Source organism: Plectropomus leopardus, chromosome 11, assembly GCF_008729295.1.
Source record: "Plectropomus leopardus isolate mb chromosome 11, YSFRI_Pleo_2.0, whole genome shotgun sequence".
Lineage (NCBI taxonomy): Eukaryota > Metazoa > Chordata > Actinopteri > Perciformes > Serranidae > Plectropomus > Plectropomus leopardus.
Window position 1 is genome coordinate 26,207,724 of NC_056473.1, and position 27,894 is coordinate 26,235,617.

The 27,894-nt window shown below is 40.7% G+C and overlaps 2 protein-coding genes across 2 annotated transcripts; one reads left to right on the top strand and one right to left on the bottom strand.

Moving 5' to 3' along the window:
- Positions 1–615: 615 nt before the first annotated feature.
- On the top strand, positions 616–6,490 carry nudt7 (nudix (nucleoside diphosphate linked moiety X)-type motif 7). Its single transcript, XM_042496821.1, has 3 exons — positions 616–1,027; positions 1,513–1,671; positions 3,229–6,490. Exons 1-3 carry the CDS (start codon positions 872–874, stop codon positions 3,580–3,582), a joined length of 669 nt encoding a protein of 222 aa, XP_042352755.1. The 5' UTR covers positions 616–871; the 3' UTR covers positions 3,583–6,490.
- Positions 3,787–27,894, bottom strand: nfat5a (nuclear factor of activated T cells 5a). Its single transcript, XM_042496822.1, has 13 exons — positions 27,565–27,894; positions 17,658–17,786; positions 14,664–15,288; positions 14,342–14,525; positions 13,359–13,549; positions 13,077–13,249; positions 12,725–12,859; positions 12,547–12,599; positions 12,270–12,402; positions 11,885–12,069; positions 11,077–11,793; positions 9,468–10,959; positions 3,787–8,301 (listed from the first exon to the last, which is right to left on the bottom strand). The coding sequence occupies exons 1-13, from the start codon at positions 27,635–27,637 to the stop codon at positions 7,895–7,897; spliced, it is 4,497 nt and encodes a 1,498-aa protein (XP_042352756.1). The 5' UTR covers positions 27,638–27,894; the 3' UTR covers positions 3,787–7,894.

The window sequence follows — 27,894 nt, forward strand, 5'->3', positions numbered from 1 at the left end:
TCAAAAATACGGGGAAAGCATATTTAGCAACTTGGCAAGAAATGTTCTGCAAACTGTAAACAATTCATAAAAACAAAATAAAAAGTAAATAATCTGTAAATGTATATTAGTACTGCACAAAAGCCCTAGGCCATCATAGATTTGTTGTTTTTGTTGCAGTGAAGATACTTAGTGTGACTACCTCCCATTACTTTTTTTAATGCTATTTTGGAAAACATACTATACTACACAGATGCTGAAAATTTTACATTATTTGGGGAAAATGTGGCGTTTGGCTTTCTCAATTACCCAAGAAAAGATTTTTTTAAATAATTTATTTGTTAATGATTTTAGGAAAATAAACATAAATGTAAGTTATGTGATTAAAAAACCCTAATAATGTCGATTTTCTGAAGGATATGTAATACATAAAATTACTCACTGATTAAAACAAAAAGTCTTCAAGGCACTTTTACATTTTTATGTCTCATAATATTATGTTTTTTTAATTTAATATCCCTTTGGCTTTTTGTTGCTTTGTAAATTGGATTTTTGTTAAACTCTGTTGTTTAAATAAAGAATTGAGGGGAAAAAAAACGTGTGACGTCAAATATGCGGGACAGCTCGAGCTCCCTCGGTTTAATAACAAAGCAGTAAACTGAATAGTTCACAGGTGTGCCGCAGAGTTACCGGATAACACAAACTGTGAGCTAATTAAGACTCAGCCTGACTTTAACCCCACAGTTTAATGCTCTACACGCGTGTCTCACACTCGTGGGACAAGTTGTCTTTCAGTTTGTTTATGTTTAAAGTCCAAACGGTGCGTTTGTTGTTGTTTTTTTAGTAGCTGTCGTGAATTTTTCTGCTTTTGTTTTGAAACCGGACACCTGCCATGAATATTAAAGAGGAGACGATAGCCACTTTAAAGCAGTTTGACGCTGGGGACAAGTCCTCCTCTCTGTCGGTGCTTCCCAAAGCGTCGGTGCTGATCCCGCTGTTTGTGAGGAGAGGACAGCTGTGCACCCTGATGACCCTGCGCGCAAAACAGGTAAGTCCAGCGGAGGACAACTGTGGGGGAAGGACAAGAAAAGGGACATTCACTTTGCTTTGCTTGGGGGCAGTGTTGGACAGTAACGAAGTATATTTACTTCAGCTGCACTTTTTCAGTTATTCCAGAAGAGGGAGTAACGCTAATAACATATTTCATGTTTTCTAATAAAGAAAAAATATCTAATTCATAGTTATATATATATATTCAAGTGAAATAGTATAATCTTTAAAAATCCCAATAACGAGAAACTAGATCTTATTGTTAGAAGCGATTGTATATATATATTTATCATGCTCTTTATTAAGATACAAAGAACACAGAGAACAAGTACAATGCATTAAAACTCCAAAAAGTCATTACAAACTGGTTTCTTCAGACTGAAGTTAATATTTAGTGGGACCTCCCTCCTAAGTTAAGCGTCACTGGGCTAACCTGTCTCTTTTTTCTAACTCACCTTTTCACTGACCTGTGTGTCTCTGCAGCTGAGGACCAGTGGCGGTGAGGTGTGTTTCCCGGGTGGGAAGAGAGACCTCAGTGACAGAGATGATGTGGACACAGCTCTGAGAGAGGCAGAGGAGGAGATAGGTCTACCTCCTAATGATGTCCAGGTGGTCTGCAGACTGGTCCCTATCATCGCTAAGGTAGGACAGCACAAATGATTCTTCTGTTTCAAGGCATCGGCTCCATCAGTGCATTCACGTCGTCTGGTTTGAATATTTAATTTAATTTAATTCAATTTTATACTCCTTTTAGAAGACTTACTATACTATGAATTTATTACATTATTACATTATTAATGCTATTTTTGAAGTCATTATGCTATGACTTTTTCATGTTATTTTGGATGACATGTTATACTATGACTTTTTTCAATGCTGTTTTGTGTAAGATTTTATTTTATGAATTTTTCACGCTATTTTGGACACACATACTATACTATGACTTTTTTATTCTATTTTGGATAACATGATACTGTGACTTTTTATGCTCTTTTAGATGATAGTATAGTATGTCTTCCAAAAAAAGCATAAAAAAATCAAAGTATAATACAAATGAGCATAAAAAGTCATAGTATACTATGTCGTCCAAAATAGCAAAAAAATTATAGTATAGTATGTTGTCCAAAATACCATATTGAAAAAAACCCAAAGTATAGTATCTTGTCAAAAATAGCCTAAAAATCATAGTATTATATCTTTTACAAAGGAGCATCAAATAGTCATAGTATAGTATATGTCGTCTAAAATAGCATAAAAATGTCATACTATAAAATGTGGTCCAAAATAACAAGAAAAACAACAACCAAAAAAAACCTTCGTAGTATACTATGTCGTCCAGAATGTTAAAAAAAAAAAAGTCATAGCATAATGACGTAAATGACATATAATGTAAAGCCCTCTGAGGCAAATTGTGTTTTGTGATAATGGGCTTTATAAATAAAATTGATATTGAATTGAATACTATGTTGTCCAAAATAACAAAAAAAACATCCAAGTATAGTATGTCACCAAGAAAAACATGAAATAGCAATACTGTAATATTTGATAAAAAATAGCAAAACAAACAAAAACAAAAAAATCATAGTCCAGTTTGCTTAAAAATTGCAATAAAAAAACATAGTATAGTATGCCATCCCAAAAAAAAAACGTGAAGTAGGCATACTATAATAAATAGCATAAAAAATTAATTGTACAATATCTTACACAAAGGAGCATAAAAAATTCATAGTATAGTATGTCGTCCAAAAAAACATAGTAAAGTCATAAATAGTTGTAGTTCAAAATTGTGTTGTTGAATTCTCTGCCCATATCTGATATGTCAGTATTTAACAAGTCATTTGGCAGATAAGCAATACTGATACTGACGTAACCATTTTCCCCACACCTAATTTTAGTGATCATCAAGTCTCCTCTTTAGTGGAATTAACGTCATATTGTGCATACTTGTATCATGACGGCCCACCAGCAGTTAAAAACATAAAATACATTGCTTTTCAATGTACGTAAAAATCAGTTATTGTACAAAAAAAGAAAGACACTTCGACTTGGGGTTGATGTTTTGTTCACTATCTCAATAAAAAAAGGATATGTCATTTTAAAACCAATATTGGCTGAACTGATGGTGTACAGATGTTACCGTCATATGAATAATGTTTTGCTTGATTCTCACACTTTGCTCCCTTCTGTCTCCCTTGACAGAATAACCTGTTGGTGACCCCGGTGGTCGGCTTCATCGATGAATCATTTCGTCCCTCTCCGAACCCATCTGAGGTTAGTGCCGTGTTCACAGTCCCTCTGGACTTCTTCACCTGTGACAAAGACCACTACGCTACCCATGATGCTGCTTGGAGGAAGGGGACAGAACACTCTTTTTATTTTGTGGACCCTGATTCAGGAAACCAGTATCACATATGGGGCCTGACTGCCGTAATTGCCATACTAGTCGCTGCCCTCGCTCTGAGGAAAAAACCTGAATTTGATGTTGTTTTTGACCCCGAGGATCCATTATCTGTCTTCCAAAAGATTCTACATAGAAGAATTAGTAAACTATGAGCGGCTGATGATGCCAGAATGGTTATACACCTGTAGTATATTAATTTACAGCATTAATTGTGAGGATAAAAGTAAAATGTGTAACTTTACTTACAGGAAGGATTTGTGTAATAAGGTTAATATAAAAACCTCTCAGCTATTTAAAAAAAAGATATATAATAAGTGCATTTAAAACGAATAGTGGGTAGAAAATAAGCAGATAAAGACGTTTAAATTTTTATTAATTCATTTAATGTAGCAGCAGGATTACAGATATAAACAGAAGAGTATACAAATGTCCAGACCAAGGCAAAGTACATGTTAATAATAGTTCAGATGTATGATAACACACTGGGGTTGACCTTTATCCCAACTGCAGGGTCTTAAGGCTAGATACTAAAGCTCAAGCTACACAGAACGGATACAACAGAACTGTTGGAGAATGTGAAATAGAAAGCGAACTAGGAAAAAGTGAGCAAACTGATAACACACAAGATACAGCTCACACTATTGGCAATTAACAGTTAATTTATCATGGTTGCTCCTTTTGATCAAGCATTTCACAGCAACAATAGTAATGTTGACAAGCACATCAACACAAGAAAGCTCTCCATAAAACAATCTCCACGGTCTCGTCCCTTTTACCTCACATGTACAAATCTCATGAGGCGTGAAAAACATTTTCAACATAAAGTAACAAACAAGTTGACAATTCACCGGTGAAGCTGCACAGTATTATGTTGAAAGTACTCAGTCCTGCGATGGATTTCCAAAGAGAAAATGCGGAAACTAAAATATATCTGAATGGGCTATGGTTATGCTTGTGTTTTGAAATAAAAATTCAATCACTGAAAAGTGTCCTGATGTTCAACAGTCCTAGAGAATAAAAAGGACAAGGAGCCAAATGGCAATGACACAAAAGGGACACCAGTAAACACAGCAGAGTAACAGTTAAGTTATCAAGGCACACAAAGTTCTGTTGAAAGCATCACAATTGAAATTCAAGATACCCCTGCAGTATATTTCACATTTAAATATACATGGATATTCATTTACATGACTGAAGGACAAAACTGATATTTTGTAAAGATTTGTGTGCTATCTTCACCACCGTTAAATTCACGTTTCACGTGGGTTTTTTCAGGTGGAAGTGGCTATTCGGAGAGTCAGACTGAGCATCCCGGATTGCTCAAAATGAAATGACTGGACGTGAAATGCACGAAATTACACCACAGTCCAAGACAAAACAATCTGACAAATGTACAGTGATACAAATGACAGTTGGTGCCACCCCACCCTCTCTGCCTCAAAATATATGTTCTCTAAAACTGTAATTGGTCCGATGTTAGATGTAGAGCAAGCTCTATGTCCACACCATGAGGTAAAATTTACATTCATGAAACTGAAGTCACAGGTTGGCTTTCTGTGTTGGTATGGCTTTAAGAGGCATTACTGTTCCGCACTTCTTCCCGCAACGTCATGTGCTCTTAAACTCCCCAAGAGGAATGGAATGCTTGGAAAACATCACTACTGCGCTCTAACCTGATCTACAGTCAATGGATGAGTCAAAGTGCCATTTGAGATGCATGACATAAAATAAAATAAGAAAAACAAAACACGCACACGCACACGCACACACACAAGAAAAACCTAGCCCATGTATTTTGTTATACAGGTTGGGTAAAGTCAATGTTAACAGTAGAATTAAGCTCCAACATATCTGCTTGATGTCCACTCGTTTTGCAGTCACACACTTCACAATGAACCTGCGCTTCATTTCAGGAAAACATACCAGCAATGATATTCTGTGCTATGAGCATAAACCAAAAAAAAAAAAAAAAAAAAAAAAAAAGTTTAGTTTTACAAAAATACTCTACATTTTTGATACATGGATACAAAATTCTAGAAAAGATAAGTTACTTTAAAATGGATCACTAACAGCTGCAGGACAAAATAGTATGACTATGAAAATGTAAACAAATGCATATGTGAGCAACACTATTCTAACATTTGAATTATTCTCAAAAAATTGGCTTTTTGATAGACGCCAAATTGGCTACGGTTGTAGATATGGAAAGTACAGCAGTGTTATTTTGCATTTTAAAAAAAAATAGAGCAATGTATCAAATCGGTGGAAATGTTAATGAGAGGTTAAACTGATCCATGAAGCAAAGTACCTTTACATATCTTTTATAAATCTTGTACTGAAAACAACATGCTGAATTACTATCCATGTTAAGAGCTGCATAATTTAAACGAGTAAGTACAAATGAGTAAACATTATGAGGGCATTTGCAAAGACAAGTATGAGACAAGATGACGGCGATTCACAACAGGAGCTTTGGTATGCCTGGGTGCACTCCAGTCTGACCCCACAACAACAGCCAGCTCTCTAGACTCCGCTTCAAAACTAACAATTAATGTCAGTGCTATTGATATATGTATAAACTTGTTAACATCACATCAGAAGTGCCCATCACTCCTGCACATAGCACCATAGATAGAATCAAAATGGCGGCCTCTATGTAACAGAGATTTCATTTACCAGTGAGCCCCCTGTTCACAACACAAGGGACGGGTACTGGGTGCCAACTTCACATGGCGCCGACCTGCACGCGGTACCAACACTGAGACAAAAACTTAAATATCTAACACAACACAAGGTAAAACAGTCTCAAGTGACAGATTGAACAGTAAATAGTACAAATAGCAATACGATGAAAAATCCTTCATTTCAATGCACAAACTAAATGACTCTGTATTTTAGGTGTTTTGTCAGTGAGTAAAACACAAAGGCCTGCTTACCACTCCAACACTGACAAACGACAATGCTTTTGTGGGAATGGCTGTTTTTGTTTTTTCGTTAGACAGACTTGACTGGACCACTGAGACTGAATACAAAGAGGAATTCAACAGTGAGTCGACATTCTGTACAAAGATGTCCAAGACCTCAAAAATATTCAGACATGAGAAAAATGTAAAAATGCTTGGTTAAGATGTGTTTACCTTTACAAAGACAACTGCTGTGTTTGTTCTCTTATTTTTTTTTTTTCAAACTGGACGTTTCAGAGTATAAATTCAGCTGGGTCAGTAGAGAGCTGTGGACGGATATAAGGATTAGCTAGAGGTTATAAAGTGCTTGAGATAAAATGTTTATAAAACCACACAACACTCCGTTTTCACTAGTGGAAATTTTTGCTTTCTATCCACATTAAATTTGGTAAAGGTTACCAACTTCTTCAAAACAAAACAAAAGATACACACACTACATAGTTGAATGCTTTTTAGAATTTCACCAAGAAAGCTTCTGAAAACCCAGTGACGACGATTAACCTTTGAAAACACTGGGAGGTGCCAAAACAAAGTCACATTATTCACCAGGGTGAATCTCATTTGCGAGTGTTTAACAGTCGCTCCTCTTTCTGCACGTGGGAGAAATCCCCTGCACGACCAGAATGTAATAATACCCATTTTAATGAGTTTCCTGATAACAATATTTTAAACTCTCCTCCTCCTGACAGAGTCTGCTCGTGTGCATACTCCAGCCGTGCCAGCAAATATGACGGAGGCGGAACATTCTACAAATGTACTTAATTTAATCGTTTTTACTCTTAGAGTAGATTTTGGTCAAATTGATGACAATTGCAAACAAATCTCGCAATATCCATGTCAAAAATTGAGTGGTGACATTAATTTGTTTTCAGGCCAGATAAGTGCCCCTCTATTTCCACATGATGGAAAGACAAAAACACATCTCACAGACTCTCAGAGTGAAATTGGAGTTTCCACACTCACAAAATGAGATTCAGCCTAAATCTAACACTTTAGTGCAATCTGATATTCACTCCATGGCCGGCTGGTTTATCATAGGGCTCGTCTCCATCACATTGCTATTCCCCCTGTTTTCCTGTCGTTGACATTCTTTAACCTTTTCCAGTTTTTCCACCAAATCTGGTAGGTTTTTATCTCTATCTTCATCTCTTCGGCTCACATTATTAAAACACTCTAACAACAAAACACTGCATTTCTGAGACTGATGGATAAAGCAGTTATTACAGGCCTCTCTGATCCTGCAAGAGGGGTAATAACAAAGGCGGATTCTTCGATTCAAGGACAATGGATGTATGAAGGCTATGAATAATTATAAATATTCAATAAAAACAAGGAGTTACATGAGCTCATAATTTGGGTTTTAGGTAAAAGGGGGCATTTAATTCTTAAATTGTGTGGCATTGGTACAAAACACCACATTTCTGTTTGTTGACGTAGGGATGGACAACTCTCGGCTACATATCACTCACTCTCCTTAGTGCCCACATGGTCCAAACATTTATCACTGCTTCTGTAAGCTTTCCAGTAGGTCCTCAATTTTATTCATGTTGGACGATGCAGATATTGATGCCTGCAGTTGATTCTGTAAGCTGCTCTGTATCTGGGTCTGTAGATTGGTCTGCATTGGAGTTGGCAGGCTTGTTTCTATGGAAGCCTGTAGACCGGACTGCAGAGCTGTTTGTGTGTTTGTCTGCAATGCGTTCTGTAGGCTGGTCTGCATGGCGTTCTCTAAGCTGGACCGCATTTGTGCCTGGAGGGTGTTCTGTAAGCTGCTGTGCATGGGGGCTGGCATTGTGGACGCAGCTTGGGCCATGGGCTGGTCCAACAGAGGCTGCATGTGACTGGAGTTTTGGGACTGGGCCTGAGCTGGCAGGGTGGGCCCAGAGGAATTGAGCAGCTGGGGCGAGTCTGGGAGGAAGAGAAAGTGGAAAAAATCACTATAATCAAACGTTAGGTAAAGGCACTGGCAATGGCATTCAGTCTCGTCTTTAAGTCTTGTTGTAACAACCTTTCAAAATACTATCCCGGGGTCCAGACCTCATATTGTGTACAGTGCTACAGTGGTGTGTTCCCCGTTGTTTGAACAGATCTGAATCCAAAAAAGCGTAGAAACTGCCATTTTACCACTTCCCTATCGATGAGAAAGAGTGGAGGAAAAGGCTGCAGCTGAGTTACAATTCTTAAATGAAGAAATCGTTTTAGTGCTTACACTAACTTTAGCTAATGTTAACTGCTGTTATTGCTAACCATTACCTGTTAGTTAAACCTTAAACCTTGCGGATAAAAGCTAGCTGCTTTATGCTGTGTTTTTTGTTCTAGCAAAGCAAGATCCCAGATCATATCGCTGTCTACAGCCTGTTAACATTCACTATATGTCAACATAAGTCAAAGTTTAAGCAGTCCTGTACGGTTATTAAGAAATGCCTAATTCACAACACGGAATAACGTCTAACCCTTAACGGTAGATGTCAACCAGCTAACTACGTATCCGCTACCTTCTGATTAACTTCAACCTTGTTAACTTTCTTTTTCTGTGATGTCTGGATGCTGCTATTTATTATACCCTCTGGCAGAACAGCTAACTCTCCCAGGTGTCTCACTAAAGAAAGACATGATTGTAGAAAGATTCACAGGTTCGGCCATTGGTTGTTTTTTTTTTTGACAGAACATTTGAACCCAGGAAAAGTCATTTTAAAGGGTATTAGCACTAGCTGTTGTTTGTTTTTATGATGTTCGGTTTTAATGATTCTACAAAAAGGAGGTTTTTCCACCATGATTGACAGCTGTGTGTGCCAATCCATGCGCTTGCATTTAATGTGGCTGCTTGCGATTGGTCGGACAGGTGTTTTGGCAGGAAGCATAGCGTGGATAAGTGGGGGTGCGTCATCTAGCTTTATACACAGTCTATGGTTCAAACAACAGGGAACACAGCACCGTAGCATTGTAAACAATATGATGTTTGGACCTGGAAATAGTATTTTTAAATAGTGTTTATATCAGACGTCAAGGCCGGATACAGTACTTATCTCAGATTTAATGTACTTCAGAGGTGCAGAAGACCAAAATGATCTTACCATTCTGGATGCCAAACACAAACAGGTTGGCCTGTCCTTGTGGAGCCACATTCCCACCCACAGCTGTCTGGAAAAGCTGCTCTGGAGGCTGCTGGCCAGGGTTGGCGACCACACCCACACCACCCTGTACCACGAAGATGGTTGTGCCAGGGGCTGGAGCCTGGTTGTTCAGCTCCTGTGAGCTAATAGTGCTCTGCAGGCCGGACAGAGATGTCTGAGGCAAGAACAGCTCCACTGGTTGACTGCTCGGCACGCTGCTGGAACTTGGGCCCACTTGCATTGGCTGCTGTTCCTGGAACAGGCTCTGCTGTTGGTTCTCAGTGGATGTTGAGTTGCTGCCTGTGGAGCTCTGGTCTTGGAAGGACATGGGCTCTGCTGGGTCTGGCTGGGGGATTCCAACACTAATGCTCCCTATAGGGGAAGGGCCCTGGGTCTGGGTACTGAAGAGAATAGCTGGGGGGATAGCCTGGGGGTTTAGGTCAGTGGTGCAGAGGAGGAGACCTGTCTGCTGGGGTTGGGAAAGTTGGCTCTGAGGGACAGGGTTAGACTGTGAGTGGTTTGGGATATTTTGGAACAAGGAGCCCTGCTGGCCCAATGGAAGCTGTGGTGGCTGTTGCTGGTTCTGCTGTGGAGACTGCTGCTGCTCCATGGGTGTGCTCTGTTGCTGCATTTGGGAAAGTTGAGCTTGGGGTTGGTTCTGAAACATTGCAACAGGTTGGGGTTGGCTGTTAGAAGTCTCCATGGAGGCGATAAATGCCAGCTGCTGCGGCTGTTGTTGGGGCTGAGGGTTTGGGGACAGATAAAGGGTCGACCCTGTAGGCTGCTGCTCTGAGTTGAGACTACCACTGGCCAGAACAATCTGCGCATTTTGGAGCAGGGCAGCCTGGACCTGCTGCTGGGAGCTCTGGGTCTCAGCCAGGGGCCGCGGCGATTGAAAAAGCTGCTGTGGGGGAGACGTGTGGGATGGAGGCTGTGTTGGGAAGCTGGTCTGAATGGTGAGCAGCTCTCCAGCCTGTTGAAGGAGGGACACTGGCTGCTGCACTTGTGGGGAGGAGTGGATCTGGGGCTGGAGCAACTCAGCCTGAAGTTGCTGTTGTAAATTTTCTAATACCTGCTGCTCTTGCAGTTGTTGTTGCTGTTGTAAGTTGCTCAATGTCTGATTTTGGTGCTGCTGTTGCAGCTGATGTTGTTGTAAATTGGTAAGTATTTGATTTTGTTGTTGCTGATCCTGAAGTTGGATGTTGTTAAGGACTTGTTGTTGCTGATTTTGTTGCAACTGTTGTTGTTGCTGTTGAATATTCTCCATGATTTGCTGCTGGTCTTGCGGCTGTAATATAAGTTGTTGTTGGATCTGCATGTTGCCAAGAACTTGCTGCTGCTGTTGCTGCTGCTGCTGTAAGTTTTGTTGTAGTTGCTGATGCTGTTGAAACTGTTGCTGTATTTGTTGTTGTTGTTGCTGTTGTATCTGTTGTTGCTGTTGAATCTGCTGTTGCTGTATCTGTTGATGCTGTTGTATCTGCTGTTGCTGTATTTGTTGCTGTTGTTGTATCTGTTGTTGCTGTATTTGTTGCTGTTGTATCTGCTGTTGCTGTATCTGTTGCTGTTGTTGTATCTGTTGTTGCTGTTGTATCTGCTGTTGCTGTTGTATCTGCTGTTGCTGTATTTGTTGCTGTTGTTGTATCTGCTGTTGCTGTTGCATCTGCTGTTGCTGTTGCATCTGTAGCTGTTGCTGTGGCGATAGTGAATTATCTGTGGTTCCCAATCTGAGGCTGTTCATGTTCTCCTGCACATGCTGCTGCAGGGAGTCTGCAGATGGAGTGGGGCTGTACAGCACAGAGTTGAGTTGCTGCTGGGCTACAGCCGCCTCCAACACCTGCTGGAGCGTGGTGTTACCTCCAGCCTGTAGCTCTCTCACTGCCCTCTCCAGCTGGGCCACCCCTTCCTGGGGGAACAGGGGAACCTGTGACTGCTGTGGCTGAGAGGGAGTTGTTATCTGGGGCATGGCTACAACCACGACCCCTCCACTATTACTGGAACTCTCAGGAGGTATGCTGTCCTGAGGGTCTCTGAGGAATTGCTGTGGGACTTCTGGTGTCACAGGGGGGATTGTAGTATCGCCCGGCACTGGGAAGGAGGTTGTGGGGGCGATGTCTGGCTTTTGTATGGTGCCGAGAGACTCTAGGCTGGGGAAGACAGGCGGCACCTGGGGAAGCTCCACATCTTCAGGTTGTAGGGGCATTGGGCTCTGAAAAGACTCACCACCTGGATGGGGACTAGAGCTGAGCTCCAGCGTCTGCTGCACTGCGACAAGGGGGTCAGGGGAGGGCTACGAACAGAGAGGAAGCATAAACATTACAAACTGCATCTCTGAAGCAGACATCTTGTTTCTGCTTTCTTGAGGATGAGGGGTATCTTACCTTAAAGACGTCTGTGGTTGGTGGATTGCTAGACACTTCCATTGGTGTGTCCTCTTGCCTTTTTGAAGGCGGGGCAGCACTGTCAGTTTGCTCAGAAGCTATAGATTCAATCTGGCCATCAAATATACATGTCTTGATGAGGGAGGGTCCCTCTGTTTTTATTGTTGGGACATTTAAGTTATCGGCTGTGGGAAGAATGGAAATATTGTCTGCGTTAAAACATTTATTAAATCTGGCACTTCAGCAAAACTAAAGCGTCTCATTTAAATGCATCTGCTGGAATCGAAAAAGTCTAGATATGGATTTTTACAACTAATGCAAGTAGAACTTTTGGTCACAGTATCTGAAAAATGGGATAACCATGCATGCGTGCTGGTGGCAGTACCTGAGTCTGGAGTGTAGGAGAAGGGTTGGGCGTCATGTGATTTACCGGCATTGGTCATCACGAAGATTCCCACAGAAACTGGAGAAGTGATTGACTGGTTGTGGAACGGAGGGACTGTCACTATCAAATGGTTCTGGAAAACATAAGAGAGCGAAAATCACAGTTACAGTAAAATCTCTTGAAGAGTATGTTCAGTGAAAGCAGGCAGGTTTGATGTGGCAGCTAATATAATTCCAGGAGAAACTGTGAAGTATGCATTTCAATCAGTTGCATTTACCTGATGGAAAAGGTCCATGTCAATTTTTGCCTCAGCTTGCCAAGAATTATCATCTGCAAATACAACAAAATTATATAATTTTTAATATCAGTCGGGGGTTTACATGCCTTTCTCAAAACAAATAACATTGAGCTTACAACAAAGGACAACACTAGCAACACCAAGCTGGCTACAGCACCTGCAATATTCTCCTGAAAAATAACTTTGGTTCCTTTGAGGAAATTCTTTCCGATGATAAAAACTTCTTCTCCTCCTCTCACTGAGCAGCTGTGCAGACTCTTCTTCAGGATCTCTGGCACTCCTGCTGGCTGGGCTGGAGAATGACAGAAGAGTCAAATGGATCATAGCTCACACTTTGAAACTGACGGCCAATGACAGGCTTAAACCCACAGTTTACATCCCGTGAGTCAGACTGCTGGAAACACAACATTTCCCAGCATTTAGCCTCGTGAAGTCCAGAGGTGGCTGTCACATTTGTAGCATTAGACAGGTGTTGATGTTTTTTTGCATCTTGTGACTGAACTACTTACTGCAGAGGATGGGTGATGAGGTGACCTGAAGAGTAAGGACCGATCCATCAGGTTGGGGGATGTTGACTCTGAAGGCCAGCCTGGCACGTGTACTCTTCTTCTTGGACCCTGCCACACCAATACGGGCCTCCACATCTGCATTACGCAGCTTCAAGATCCCCACACGGTCCACCCTGTAGATGGGGAATACATGACAAGATAATCACACTAACTACTTCTTATACACAAACACTGTTTAAGTGTTAATAGATCTACAATTATCTACAAAAAATAACCCCTTACGCGAGTGTCATGTCATTGCTGGGCTCCAGAGGGATCTCAATAACGGTGGTGCCCTCTATGTCCACCTCCTTGCAGGCAGTGGTGTTGCGTCCTGTCACTCTGCATGCCTGGTAGAAACCGTGAGGCTTCACTCTGCCTGCATCATTGGCTACAAACACCTGCAGCACAACTGGTTCACTCACACCTTCCAACTGAGGACAAAAAAAGAAACAGTTGTAAACAACTTGAATTGACCCTAACTGATAATAGAAATCCTAAAATTATTAAATAATTAAGTTTAAACCCAAAGGTGCTATTGCCAAATATAAAGTGAGTGGTGTTTTCTTACTAAAGCATTCACGAGAGTGCACAGAAAAACCGTGCCTTGTGAAAAGTGCAATGTCACGTACGGATCTTTGCCAGGTTTGCTGCAAAGAGTTCAATCTATTTTCACTGAGTGCTTCATACTTTACACACAATAACAGCTGGGAGGTGCTCAACACAGCCGCAGTTTTATCTGCTGGCCACTAAGCAGCCCCAGAGGAGCAGTTTAGGGTTAAGTACCTTATTGATGATGAAGGGCCAATGCTATTCCTTCACTTCCCTGCACAGATGTATCAGTAACAGGAAAAAGTTACTATAGGATGGTGTAGTTTTTAATTGGTTTCCCTCAAAAAATGGGTCTGTTGTTATTTTGTCAAAAAACTACGCACCACACAGAATTCAGCAGGCTACAATCTGTAAAATAAAGCTTGTAAAATAGCTCAAAGCAAACATGCTGATGCGCATTTGTTAGTGAGTGAATGCTTCTGATGCATCTGAACAGGCATAAGCATTCCCTTGTGGTGCACGGTACTCCACACTCCACGTCCTGTGTATATTTGGCCTTATTCAGTCAACTTGGGTTTTAATTAGGAATGCGTGATATTGGATTTTTTGCTCATATCCGTAGTTTTAATATGTTTCCTGTGCCAACACGCAGCCAGTGGCCTTCTTTGTCAAACCTTGACAGTGGGGAATCCCTGCTGTGTGCGGTCTTTGACAGAACCTCTGCTGCCCTCGGTCAGATAGCGAGCTCTGTGCTGGGTCTCTGGCTGCACCAGGATCTTTAGCTCTTTCCCATCACTCCTCGGGGGATACTGAGTAGACAGTGACCCACCCTTCACTGCAGTTCCTGACTCGAGAGAGCTGCAGGGCAACAAAAAACAACATTAGAATAAGTATGACATCTAGAAATTCAATTCCCCCAGACAAAATAAAATTAAACGACCTTTATTTTATTCCTACAGAAGGACAGGTGTACTCTTAAGTTAAAAATAACCCCACCTGGTTATGGGACTGTTCTTGTCTGTGCCCAGCTGGGATAGGACAAAGTGAGGGGCCTTGGCACTGTCAGCATCAAACACATCCATGCTGTCCTCCGGAGGAGCAGGTTTAGGACCAGGCCGCTGGCGAGGGGTGCGTTTCCTAGACTTGCGTGGCACCTCCGTGTTGTCATTGTAAGAGATAGAGCTGATCAAGCTGAAGTTGGAGACGGAGTCATCAGCCCACATGCTGCTGCTATGCTCTGAGTCTGGACCTGTTGGACCAGATACGGCAGGCTCCTCTTGGCAGGACATCTGGCTGTCGTCAAATAGGTCCTCAGGTGGCGGGGATATGCTCAACACAGGCCTCCGCTTTGATGGGGTGTTCTGAGGCTGCTGGACTCCTAACCCTGACAACACTCCTGACCCTACGTCTCCTGTTGCAGTGTTTGCTCCACTGTTGCCTCTGCTGGGGGCAGACACAGCACCCTCCATACCTTGAATCTCTGAAGCTCCAGCTCCATCCCCTCCGGTGGAGTGGAGATGCTGGGGAACCTTGAGATGGTCTGAGGTAGAGGAGCCAGTGGTTGGGGCTCCCATGGCCAGGGACGAAGAGGCAGAGGGGCTGGAGGTGGAAGAGGTGGCATCTGTGGTAGTATATACAGATAAATAAGTTAGTACAGATGTTCAGCACAGTGCAGGCTAGCAGTCCCATTCAAGCAGCTGAATTTGTGCATGATTTGTATTGATTTCCCCTCTTCCCAACTCTAATTTCAACAGACTGTTGTGGGTTATATGCTCTCACTGTGCATGCGAGAGCTGTCAAGCATTGATCAAATATTTTGAAGTTAAAGTTGAGAAGGGTACTATAGGTCCCACAATGTTTTGATTCCTACAAAACCTTTCTCAATTAAAATCAATGTGACAAAACTGACATGCTTTGTTTACAAAAACAAAAGCAAGCTACAAATTGTTACATACACATTGCCAGAAAGAAACATAAAAAAATCTGGTCAAACTTTCTTGTACAGCCAAATTTGCAAGCTGGTAATGTGGCGCCAAATTAAATTTTGCCAGGGTTACAGTACAGTTTGTGCAATGTGCATTCAGTAGTAAACAGTAGTTTGCGCATGCCAATTGGAAGATTTGGTTGGGACTGAGCGTAGCCATGGAGACAGAATAAACAAGCCTCTGACCTATGGAGCAGTGAACTGCAGACCATTTTATATGCAGACACTCCCTGCCTCAGAGGGAACTTCCTGCAATAAAAACGAGACAGCCAATGAGCAACAAGAGAGCTGATCATTCAAGATTCAACTTCTGTCAATCAGTAAATTGGATGAGTTCATGTACTGAAGAAGGAGTAACTTTTGAAGTTGATCATTTATAGACATTTTGAAGCACGTGTAATTGGTTAATGATGATCTGACGGACATTACAGTAGTCATGCTTTTGATCAGCACTGCTTAGGGCCAGCTGGGTCAGACAGGAGAGTTAAAAGGTAGCGTTAACAAAAGCGCTCTCTCCAACGCTGTTGTCCAGTTAGTTTGCTCTCTAGATGAAACTCAAGACTACAATTCTTTTAGAGTTTTAGCTGATGTTGGCTTCCCTGAACCATGATCCAAGATCAGATCATATTCCTTTGGTTTGATAAAAGGTATTTAAAAGACAGTCAAACGATTGCTAGGGGCAACTTCACTGTTTCATAAAGAGACAGACCCTTCAGAATTACCAACAATGTCAGCTGATCTGAAACATGTGAGTAGATTAATCATTTAGCTGGAAAGCTCACACAGTTTGAGACCTCAGTAAATTATCTGATGACCTTCTGTTGTATGAGTGTTCAAAAAAGTATGTGAGAATGACAAATGTGCAGGCTGTTTCTGCTTTCGGCACTTGTAAAATATTTAAAAATAAAACCTGTAAAAAGTTTACTGACACCTTCAGAGAGATGTGCTAATACATAGACTGAAACACAATATAATGTAACATGAGGGATGTTTGGGATGACTGCTTAAGGCAAAGGATAGTATCTGGATCAGCAGTACTGTGGTTTTGCTGCGTCTCTAAAGCTGAATCACCTGAAAAGATTTTTAACTGCCTTAGAGTGAAGAAAAGCATTAAGCACAAGCATGACAGGGGGGGGTGCTGCTGAAAAAATGAGTGAAATGAGAAAGAACAAGCTATGTTAGCATGCTTTTAATGCAAACTTGCCATTTATTGGAGCTGTGATTTAGAGCAAAGCTTAAAAAGAGGACTGTGTATGACCTTCTCTATATAGAAGATTCCCTCTCACTAGCAAGGTATAAATGAATTAGATAATGACTGAGTTTAGAAGTTGGTCTATAACTATATTCAGCGATTTTAAATATATCTTTTTTAGTCAGTTTTATAATATGAACTGGTTTGATGAAGAGCTGCAGGCACTTCATGCAGGTGTAGTTTGGGTGACTATATCCCCAACACACAGAGTCAAGGTGAGCAATGCCTATTCCCATGCTGCTACTGAGCTTATAAGAGTCCCTGACAGGGTCACCTATCACCATGTCTTCAAGGCAACAACAGGACTAACTGGAACAACACCACAATAGATATTCACTAATTGATGGTTCCTGTAATATAGCTTGGAAAAATTGAGAAACCCAAAATATATTTAAATACAGTTCAAGTCCAACTGTAAAAAATAACCTTTAACACTCTGCACCAACCCTTATTAGTTTGTACCAATATAGCTTTGTGGAGCCAGCGAAACCCCTATTATACCCATTTGAAATCTAACACGACTGTGCCTTGCTATGCCGGCAGTATCAAAATAACAAATATAAAAACCATCATAACTCATATCATCTCAAACAGTCACAAATATTGTCTCAGAAACTGGTGAAAGGGTGAAGTTGCCCCCAGACACTAATACAAGGCCATTTGAGTTTCTTCACCCCTACCGTCTTGGAGAATAGTTTGGCAAGGGGAAACTGATCCCAGATCATGGTTTTCATGGACTGAGCAGGTAGCTCACCTGAGGCCACGGCTGCAGAGGGGGGAGGTCCCGCCTCTCCCCCACTCTTCTGGCTCATGGTGGGTGGATCTGTCTGGGTGGACGACGGCTGGAGCTGGAGCTCTTTGGGGAGGAGGTCATATACCGACTCTGTCATAAAGGAAGAGCAGGAGAGGATAAATTAGGTTCTGGGAAAAAAAAGAAATCAGATTGTTGTTTATTACAGGACCATGTAACAAAAAAAGAGTCTTCAGCCAAAATCAAAAACACACATTTTTCCTCTTACTTGTAGTGCTGTTTATTTAACTAGGTTGTTTTGGTGTGTGTTGCCAGTTGTTGGAGATATCTGTACTGAAGATGTCTGTCATTGCTGTTGAGTTTTTAAAATGTTTTTTGGCACTTGGAGCACCACAAGTCAGGTTCCATCTAGTTCCATTATATTGAAAAAAGGCAGACATCTCTACAGTCTATATTTCCAACACAGCAAGATAATCTTTACAAATGAACACCACTTGCAGGATTTTTGAAGCCCTTAATGCAACCGCCGGAATTAAAAAACTAAGCTAGGCTGAACCAAACTACACTACGGTTGTGTTGCCAAACACGGCTGTAAACCCGTGTTTGCCGCGGTTCAGCATCATGACAAGGGGGCTATTTCCACACGTATTTTACATCGTAGAACAAAATGTATCTCCAGTTGGTGTTAACAACAGACCTTATTTCAGGCCTCTATCCGAAAACCTCTTCAAAAAACCACCTGACGTCGAGGTGAGGGAACCGGAGATGCTAATATTCCAACAGATTTCCGGTATTTCGGACTCATTACTTGGGTTCTCTACGACAGCTGGACACTGGCTGCGCTGAGCTACATTAAGACCCAAGTTCTCGTTAGTTTCACTTGTTCTAATGCTGTCCTGCTGGTAATACCAAAACCTGATGATGACACTAACTGCACACATTGTGCTTGTGGCACCGATGATGATGATGGTGAAAGGGTGACAGTAACAGTACATATTGTACTTGTAGTATTGATGATGTTGATGATGTCGATGATTGGGGGACAGTAATAGTACATATTGTATTGTAGTATTGATGATGTTAATGTGAGTGATCGTACCAGTGCATACTGTACTCGCCATTCTGCAGCATCAGACCTATGGTGCTGGTCCGGTTGCTGCATCACTGAGACCGTCATGACCTGTCTATGGTCATGTATGTTGTACTGGAAATGGTTTACGTATTAGGAGCTGTTTGTCATATTTAATGCTCACTAAATTATTATTGGCCCTATGGAGTTATGGTGGACACTTATTAATCTGCTCCAGTGCAGCCTGAATGTGCACAGGTGCAGGTCACCCTGTGCACAGATTAATGTCAACTGATGAATGTGTCTTTGTCATATTGTTTGTGCTTTATGTGTTTATATTATGTTTTTTACCACATCCTGCAACACAAATTGTCCTCTGGGACAAAAAACAAAAATTGAATTGAATCCAACGGTAAAACCTCTACTGTATCTCTCGCTCATGCACTGGTTGTTTCCTTTTCAAAAGTTAGCAGAAGCAATCCCCGAACTAGACTGAAAGCAAACCTGGGTCTCATGACCAGTGTTTTTGACCCATATACAAAAAATTCTGCTGTCAACACTAACTTCACACAGGCTATCTTATGATGAACTAAATTAACCTCCCACAGGGTTTAGTGTAATAAGAGCCATGGAGACATTCCTTGATATTTGATGGTAGTATTCCTAGAAGACTAAAATCAACCACTGCAGCTGCACTGGAATAAAATGCGTTCGGTGGCAGATAAACACATGATTAGGTAGTCTGGTTGCTAAGAAACAGGGACCCATCAAGACCCTGACATGGATATTTCAGCTGTGCATCGGCAGCACTCAGCATGTGTAGTAGTCATCTGACACTTAGCTATGACTTAGCACCAGCAGAATGGTGAAACTGACAGGACACATGATCTTGCACCTCTGTGACGTCAGCGATGCCGTTGAGGGAGTGACAACACAAAGTCACCACAGTTCACACAAAGAGCTACACAGTGCTCTAGTTCACACAGACAGGCCGAGCTTAAAGCATCAATGGAGGCCAGCTCCATGCTCTATTGTTTATCCATAGCTAATCTCTCTTTAAGGGATAGTTCCCTTCCAAAATACAATAAAAGTTGTTTATCCATCCAGAGGGCTTGGAGCTGTAGCCTGCAGCAAATCCCATTACAGCTGAGCTGAAGAGCATTGGGTTTGTGGTGCTCCAAGTGCCAAAAAATTACATTTGAGAAACTCATCTGCAATCTTTCTCTCCAAATATAGAAAATGTGATAATTCGCAGACCTTGCTGTGACTCTGCCGAGTGCAAGAAGAATGTAAAACGTTCCTCTGAGAAAACTGCATAAAATGTCATCTGAAGATTATTGTCAGTAATCGTGCTGAGTGAACCGTCCCTTTAAAACCAAACAAACCATAACAGTGTATTTACACAACTTCCAAGTCAAACAAAAGATCCCTATGAACCTATCTGTCTTGGATAGAAGCCCATGTAAAAAACTTTAATGTGGTCTCCAAGCACATAGCAAAGTGTGCACGATTCTCATGGTAACACTCCATCTGTGTCTGTTGTGCTTTGTTCATGGTGTGAAGAGAGAGAGTCTTTGTGCATGGATGCATTACAGATTGACTGGTAACCCGACATGACCTCAGTCTTGACTATTTCACCCTTTTCAGTCGGCAGATGCGTGTGTGATGTGAGTTTTCTGAATGCATGTGCAACCTGCCTGGAGCATATTCATGTGCATCGAAGAGCATGCCATTCACATATAAACGAATGACGTTCGCAGACTCACACTACATCTGCAGCAGGCGGCTACATACCCCAAAACAGACTTGTATTACATAATAAAGATAACTGACATGCTTGTTCAGTGAGCTGTGCATCTTCCGACCCAGACTGGAAGGAGGGTCACAAAGCCAGGTTGGATGACATGCACTGGCCAGAATAAAATGAAAACACTGGGTTAAACTATGTCACTGTGCTGGTCTGAATAAGTCACTCACTCTCTGACTGCCTGCAGATCACAGAGCAAACCAGCACAAGCACAGAAATGTAATTCTGAGATGTTATTTTCGATGAATTCGTAGTTTTTCCTTACATGCATTTCCTCCCTGCAAATAAGGTTTACCCCAAACATTTACTCTATGGTATGTTTAAAATATTCACAGTAATCAATTAGATTAGATTAGATTAGATTTAATAGTGTCAATATGTTTAAAAAAACTCACATTTGCCTGTCACATTCTGAGTATACTTGTTCACATGTGGACTAATAGGTTTAGTATAGCTACATATAATACTTTGTCTACTTATCTTAAACACATAGGGCTGACAGACAGTGCAAGCACAAATTGATTAGTGTTGCTTAATCATTCATGTTATTTGGGTATGAAAATGCACAGCCTGGATTTTACTCAGTGTTTTGATTTCAGTCAGTGCCTGACTGCCCAGTGAGAAAACAGTAGGCAAAACAGTGTTCGTATAAACACTGTGGCATGGGTTGTGGTGGTGGAAAATTACAGAAAAATATTGAACACTTTGTAACACTTGTCTGATACTGATAATATTGCAATACTTAAGTTTTAGTACCGATATCAGGACAATACTTTACTAAGTATAAACATATTACCTATAAAAAAAAAAAGTTTCAGCATAAGGTAAAAAAGCCAAAAATCTTAAATGTATGTTTTTATTGTTGTCAAACCGCTGTACATAGGCTACGTGTTGCTCACTTTTGGTACGTGATGGTTTTATATATTTTTATTCTACAACACATTTGCAACTCAAAAAAGTGTTGAGCTTTGATGCAAAGCGCCGTCCATTTTCCTTGTCCTATTTTTCTGACAGAGGGTGCTTTCTCTGGGTCACCGAATCAAACACATAATATTATTTCTGGTTAAATTACTATACGGTTAACCATGTAAACTTTTTAATCAAATGGTTTAATTGACACAGAATCAAAGGGATACTTGGCTGATTTTTAACCAGCTTTGTGTCATCACAATGTGGGTGGTTTATGTAAATGAACTGTGGTACACTTCCCCTGATCTTACCAGCGCCCAGATCTCCCTGATCAGCACCCAGCTCAAATATGACAGATTTTGTCTGGCTCTATGGCTGTTGTTTGAACTACAGATTTTACTTCCAAATTTTCCTATGCTTGCTATTACGGACACAAAGAGTATATAGAAGCGGAAAGGGAGAGAGACAAGCCCCCTTCTCTCTTAGACTCAGACGAAACAGATCAAATTAAAATTCTGTTACTGTATTGCCTTTTTCTCACCTAAAAGGTCTTCAGAAACATATTTTGGTGTACTGTTCTACCTTCATATGAGAACAGTAAAACCAAGCAGAACTGGTCAAATATAAACCAAGATTCTGTTACCGCATTGCCTATTTTTCACCTAAAATCTTCAGAAGCATACTTATACTGTTTAACTGTAATTTGAAATCCTTTGCTACCAGCAGGCCACCATATTGTTTCCTGGTTATAAACAACCAAGCTTGAACTGGGCCACCCACCAGTGGGAGCATTTATTAGTCTGGACCTCTGTGGTGCATACTGGTAGTTGTAGGTTTTCCACCTCTTTGTAAAAAGCAAATGCCACATCCCTTTTTCTGTTTTCTCTGGTCATGTAGCATGAATTTCAAAAGTATTTGCTTCTTTTTACTGCATAGACAGCTTAGTCTGATTATGCGACCATCTTTTCAGCAGTGAAATGCTTCTTTAATTGACAGAGGAGAGCTTAAAAAGAGTAACTTCCCACTGCTCCCTATTGAATACTAGACACAGATAATGTTGAGGGATTTTGGTGTTGGTCTCCATTTGCTTTTACACAAGTCAGATGACATCTGTATGAGTTTATGTGCACAGCCCCTGCAAGCTTTGTCTGAGTATGCCCAAAAAAGAAGGCTGCAACACACGAGCCAGCGAGGGGGCGGACTGAGTTAAACCTACACTTAGAACAATTAAATTACCTCATCTCAAAGTTATGCACCGCTCACATTACACATGCCTTAAAGCTTTTGCCAAATGGCAAGGTCACCAGTCCATTTTTATTCTTTGCAGCTGGCTTGGGGATAAGATGGGGGATGACAGATGAATAGACAATGCATGAGGGCTATGTTTTTGTTGCAAATGAAAAAATATGCAGACCAAGAATGTGTCTCAGTGCCCAATAATGGCTCCTTTAATTACAATCTTGAACTCGTAACAATATGCTCAAGCCAGAGTGCAGACAATAGAGCTACTCACAGCACTCAAACCACAAAGAATGCCATTTTTGGCGATTTGTACCATCTCTGTTTACCTTGAAACTGAATTATACTGGCAACAAATGGCTGCATACTCTATTTGATTCTTATGTATGAAAAAAGAAACAGATCAGTGGTTTCAGCTTAACATATAACCCAATTAGTACCATGTACATCTAGTTTCCATTTCCATAAGAGATACAGCACTGCATGATATGTATTTTGACATTTGTAGGACACAAGTTTTGTGCTTGCTAGTCAACCAAGCCTAAACTCAACCACTGTAAGCTTACAAAGGTGCAGTGAATAAACAAATATACATGGATGTGTCAATAAATGTTATGAGGCAGCATGCTTTTAAAGGATTATTTCCAGGGGGCACTTTCATTTCTTCTCATGTGCCTCAGGTGACTGACAGTAATGGGAGTCTAATGGATGTATGTACCAAAATGAATACATTCACTTCAGGCATAATGATATAATAATAGAGCGGAAAAAACCTCTGATTTCTTATGTAACATGATGAACTATATGCTTTGCACGGTTGCTCTCATAATGTACAGAAATAAAAAATGTACACTACAATGTTATTCTACAATCAGACCACATCTATACTGAGCTGCAATACTGCATTAGTGTCTCACAGTGGAATCACACACACTGATGCTCCAACTCAAGTTTCTCACACTGATAAGGTGATGCAAGATTTCCTTTCGCACTGACTAAGACTAAACTGTCTTTTGGGATTTTCTCTCCATCTAATGAAAACACAGAGAAAACGGGGAGCGGGATAAAATAAACTATGTAATAAAATATTTCTGCAATAAAACTAACATGCAAAATCACAATACATCTCCACTTCAAGTTGAGGGGAAAGAAATATTTTTGATGTCAAAGAGACAACCCTTTGGCAAGTGTCGAAGCAGCACACATTTTTTCTTTTAGTGAATATTTTAGTCTTCATGGGATGTTGGGATGTGACTAAATTATGTAAATAAAATAAATCAGACTTCCTTCTAAGGATGGATATAAATAATTATGCTGGAATAATGTGGGCGAACAGCAGGAAAAAGTAACAAACCCTAACTTAAATCAAAACTGAACTGAATGTTTGTGTGTTTTGAAAAGTGTTGATAATATCTTGGTAATGTGTATTTTAAGCACTATACTATATAAAAAAGATCTGTTATGGTTTGCATTTGTACAACAAGTAGAGTGGTCTGAAAGTCTTTGCCATTCACACTAACACATGGTAAACACCAAATCACTGTCATTCGTTTCAATTACAGAGTTGGAAATCCTACAGAAGATTCCTGGAGTCAGAGTGGGCAAATGGGGTCTCTGCAAAAAGATGCTGCACCAAAATATTTATTATTTAATTATCATATTACTATTATTATTTACTTTCCAGTTTAAAGATATCAAGGTTCTTCACAACAGAGGTTTTGCATTCCTCATTTTGTGCCAAAACCAACTAAATGGTGCAATACTGACTTGGCAGGCCAAACGGCAACTTAGCCAGCTGTCCCTCCTCTCACTTGCAGTCTGATATACATGAGGTCTCCCACTCGATCGTTGATGAGCATGTCTGCTACCTTGACCTCAACACAAGCGCACACCCAATTGCTGAGATATAAATAAACAGTCATCATGTGATACAGTGTGACCATATGGTAGGCTCAACTGAGCATTTCAGGGTCACATAGCAGCGCTTTCTGCCAGCTCATGGGCATCCTATACATAGCAGCCAGACAGATGTGAGAGCAGCAGTTCCAACAGTAACCAGGTAAAAATTGCATTGGGTATAAATCTTATTTTTTAACCATCAAAGTGTGGGCTATATCTGAGACGTGGTGGTAAAAAAAAAAAAAGGAAAAAAGATAAAACCCTGCTGTCCACCACTGTCCTTTCAAAATGCAGGAATCCAAGCATCTCAGGTTACAGCTTTAAAGGGGAACACCCCCTTAATTAAGATGTGTTATTTCCATAGTCTGGGAAAGTTCAATCAATATTTGTAAACATGAGCTACTCTCTCTCAAAGCCACAAACCAGAGAAATAAGTCTCAAACTTGTGATGCCATAGTTATGAAGTCTGAAGCTGCTCCGTGGGCAGTGTTTCCCACAGAATTAGACAGTGTGTGTATGTTTCCTTGTGTGTTTCCCTTTCTTTTTATCATTGTGTCTTATCTAAATATGGACGTATTTGCAGATTCATGAACAAAGTGCAGCAGTTTGAGGAGGTGAATCACTGATTGGATAGTTTATCTGTTGAGCCGCTCAGAGCCAACCAGATCGGATCGATGGATGAGAGGTGCAGCTGCTGCAGAGGTGAGTGGAAGGAAACTTTTGGACCCAGCGCAATAAACACTGAAGTTTTCATTTCGTTTACTGTGAATGATATCCTGCTGCTCTGTCTGTGCCCAGAGTACACTCTGCACTGAGAGTCTGGAGCAAAGACGGTTTATAAATTCCAACAGCGCACCTAATGAATGAACTACAAAAAAATAAAGCGTCGGAAACCCTGATGAATGGGAGATTGATTTTGTGGACCCAAACAATGTTTGATTTTTTTTGTTTCTTTACCCAAAAAAGCTCTATTGTAGTGTTTTCAGTTCTCAGACAGACATGTACCCTTATACTGAGAACTCTGCTCTCAGTGTCATCAAGAACATCTTTTCCTATTCGCTGCTTATGGAACAGCTCCAGACTTTATACTCTATAACATCATACATTTAAGCTTTAGCAGTCTAGCTTTTGGATTTGGGAAGAGAGTTGTTCATTTCTACTAACATTTTGCAATTGCCTTAAACCATATAAATAACATGTAAGAATTTTGAAAATGGGAGTAGTTCCATTTGAGGGAAATAAAAAACAACACACAAAGCAATAGCACAACAGATGCAAGTGTTGAACATTAAATTTGGACAGTTTCACACATTAAGTTGTTACACTTGTTGACAGGAAGGAAATTAACCTGCAAGCAAAGTGCTGCTGAAAGCCAATGCACCTTAGTTACTTGTTTTTACACTCTGGTAAAGCTCTAGATTGTTTACTGCAGATCTTATTTTCTGCAATGATCCAAAATCCCATGGAAAAATCTCACAGGCTTTTTGGCCAGGGAACCAAGGCGACATTAGCTTCTAGATAGGCCTTCAGAAAAATGTCATCCCTGCGGCACTCTATTGTTATTATTAGTCATGTCTCCACTATCAATATACACATATGACTATTATCGCCACATACATAAACTACAACATTTGCATGCAATATTACATGCTATCATAAATTACATTTAATAATTTTTATGTCTATTACTATTCATATGTTATTACTAGCATTGTTGCAGTGTATCCCTTCCTCTATTTTTCTCTCTTTCCTATACATTATTTTGTCATCTACTGTAATTTAATTGTTTTTTTTTTTACAACATCTATTGCACATCTGTCCATCCTGGAAGAGGGATCCCCTCTCAGTTGCTCTTACTAAGGTTTCTACCATTTTTTCCCCCGTTCTAGTTTTTCCTTAGTCGATGTGAGGGTCTAAGGACAGAGGGGCGTCATATGCTGTAAAGCCCTCTGAGGCAAATTTTGATTTGTGATAATGTGCTTTATAAATAGTATTGAACTGAACTGATTTCTACAGCTTATATCTCCAGCACCATGCAACTCACACCAAAACAATCTAGACTGATTAACAGCTGTGCAGGTAAGAGGAAAAATATGTATTTTTGATACGGGGGTGAAATTAACCTTTAAATAAAAACAACATAACATGTTAAAGACATAGCAGGATCAAGGACAAATGTAATTTAGGTTGTTTTTTTAAAACCTTGCTTGATCTATCTTGTTAATCTGACCCAGGTGAACACAACAAGAGTTAACGGTCTAGTTCCTTGTTGATGTAGCAACACCCTCCTTACACTAAACAGTTGCCTGACTCGTGTCCAAAGCGTATTATTGAATGCTGGCACTGGTGGCCCCCGTGGCAGCTCCCCCTTATCCTGACAGGGAGACTGCCATGCCTGAGCTTTCAAGTGCCAGGAGCTGCATTCTTCCTGAGAAACCAGAGATTGTGAGGGGGACAACTCTGGCTCAATCCCACCCTTAAACCAAAACAACAGAGAGACTGTCACCAAACACAACTGAACAAGGAGGATACACAAAACAACACGCGTGTACTCTCTCGCGATATAAACACGATATACACACACACCCCTCTGCAGGACCCCACTAAGACTTTAGTATGTTAAACCACTGAACAATGTGGGGACCAGAAACAAGCGTCCTCACGAAGCTGAGGCTAGCTAACAGTACCTGACCTAATGCTAACCATCAGTCCACTAAAAGACAAATCGATATGATCGCACGTATCCTTGTTATAATTAGACTAGCAGCCTAGCGTATCATGGTCCTCCACGCATGTGACACGGACTGCTAACCAACCAGCTACAAATGCAGCTAACTAACTAAGCTAGCTAGGTTGGCTAACAGCAAAAAAGAAGCTAACTACTGCTAGCTAGCAGCTTAACATGAGCCATCAGGACATTATTTCCGATCAAACCAGGACAAACGGGTTAGTGTCTGTATAGAAGCCTTTTTTAGTAGAAATCTTACCTTTAGAGTATAGAGATTTGGGGGAATTGAGGTCGAGATCCGAGCTAAGGAGGGATATAAAATCAGAGGGCATCGCAGCGCTTCATCGAGGGGAGGGGAAGCGGACACTCTTTAGTAGAAACGAAGTCGGCAGCTCTTGGCCAAATGAATTTTTGCAAGCGGAATGTTTTTTTTAATATACAGAGAATAACATCGAAAACAATGTCAAGCCGACAAAAACAAAACTTTCAATATCAAAAACCGTTAACTATCACGTCCCACGTTAGTGTGTGTGTCTTTGCTGAGAGGAGACACATTTCGTGCTACGTTGAGACGAACACACACAAACAC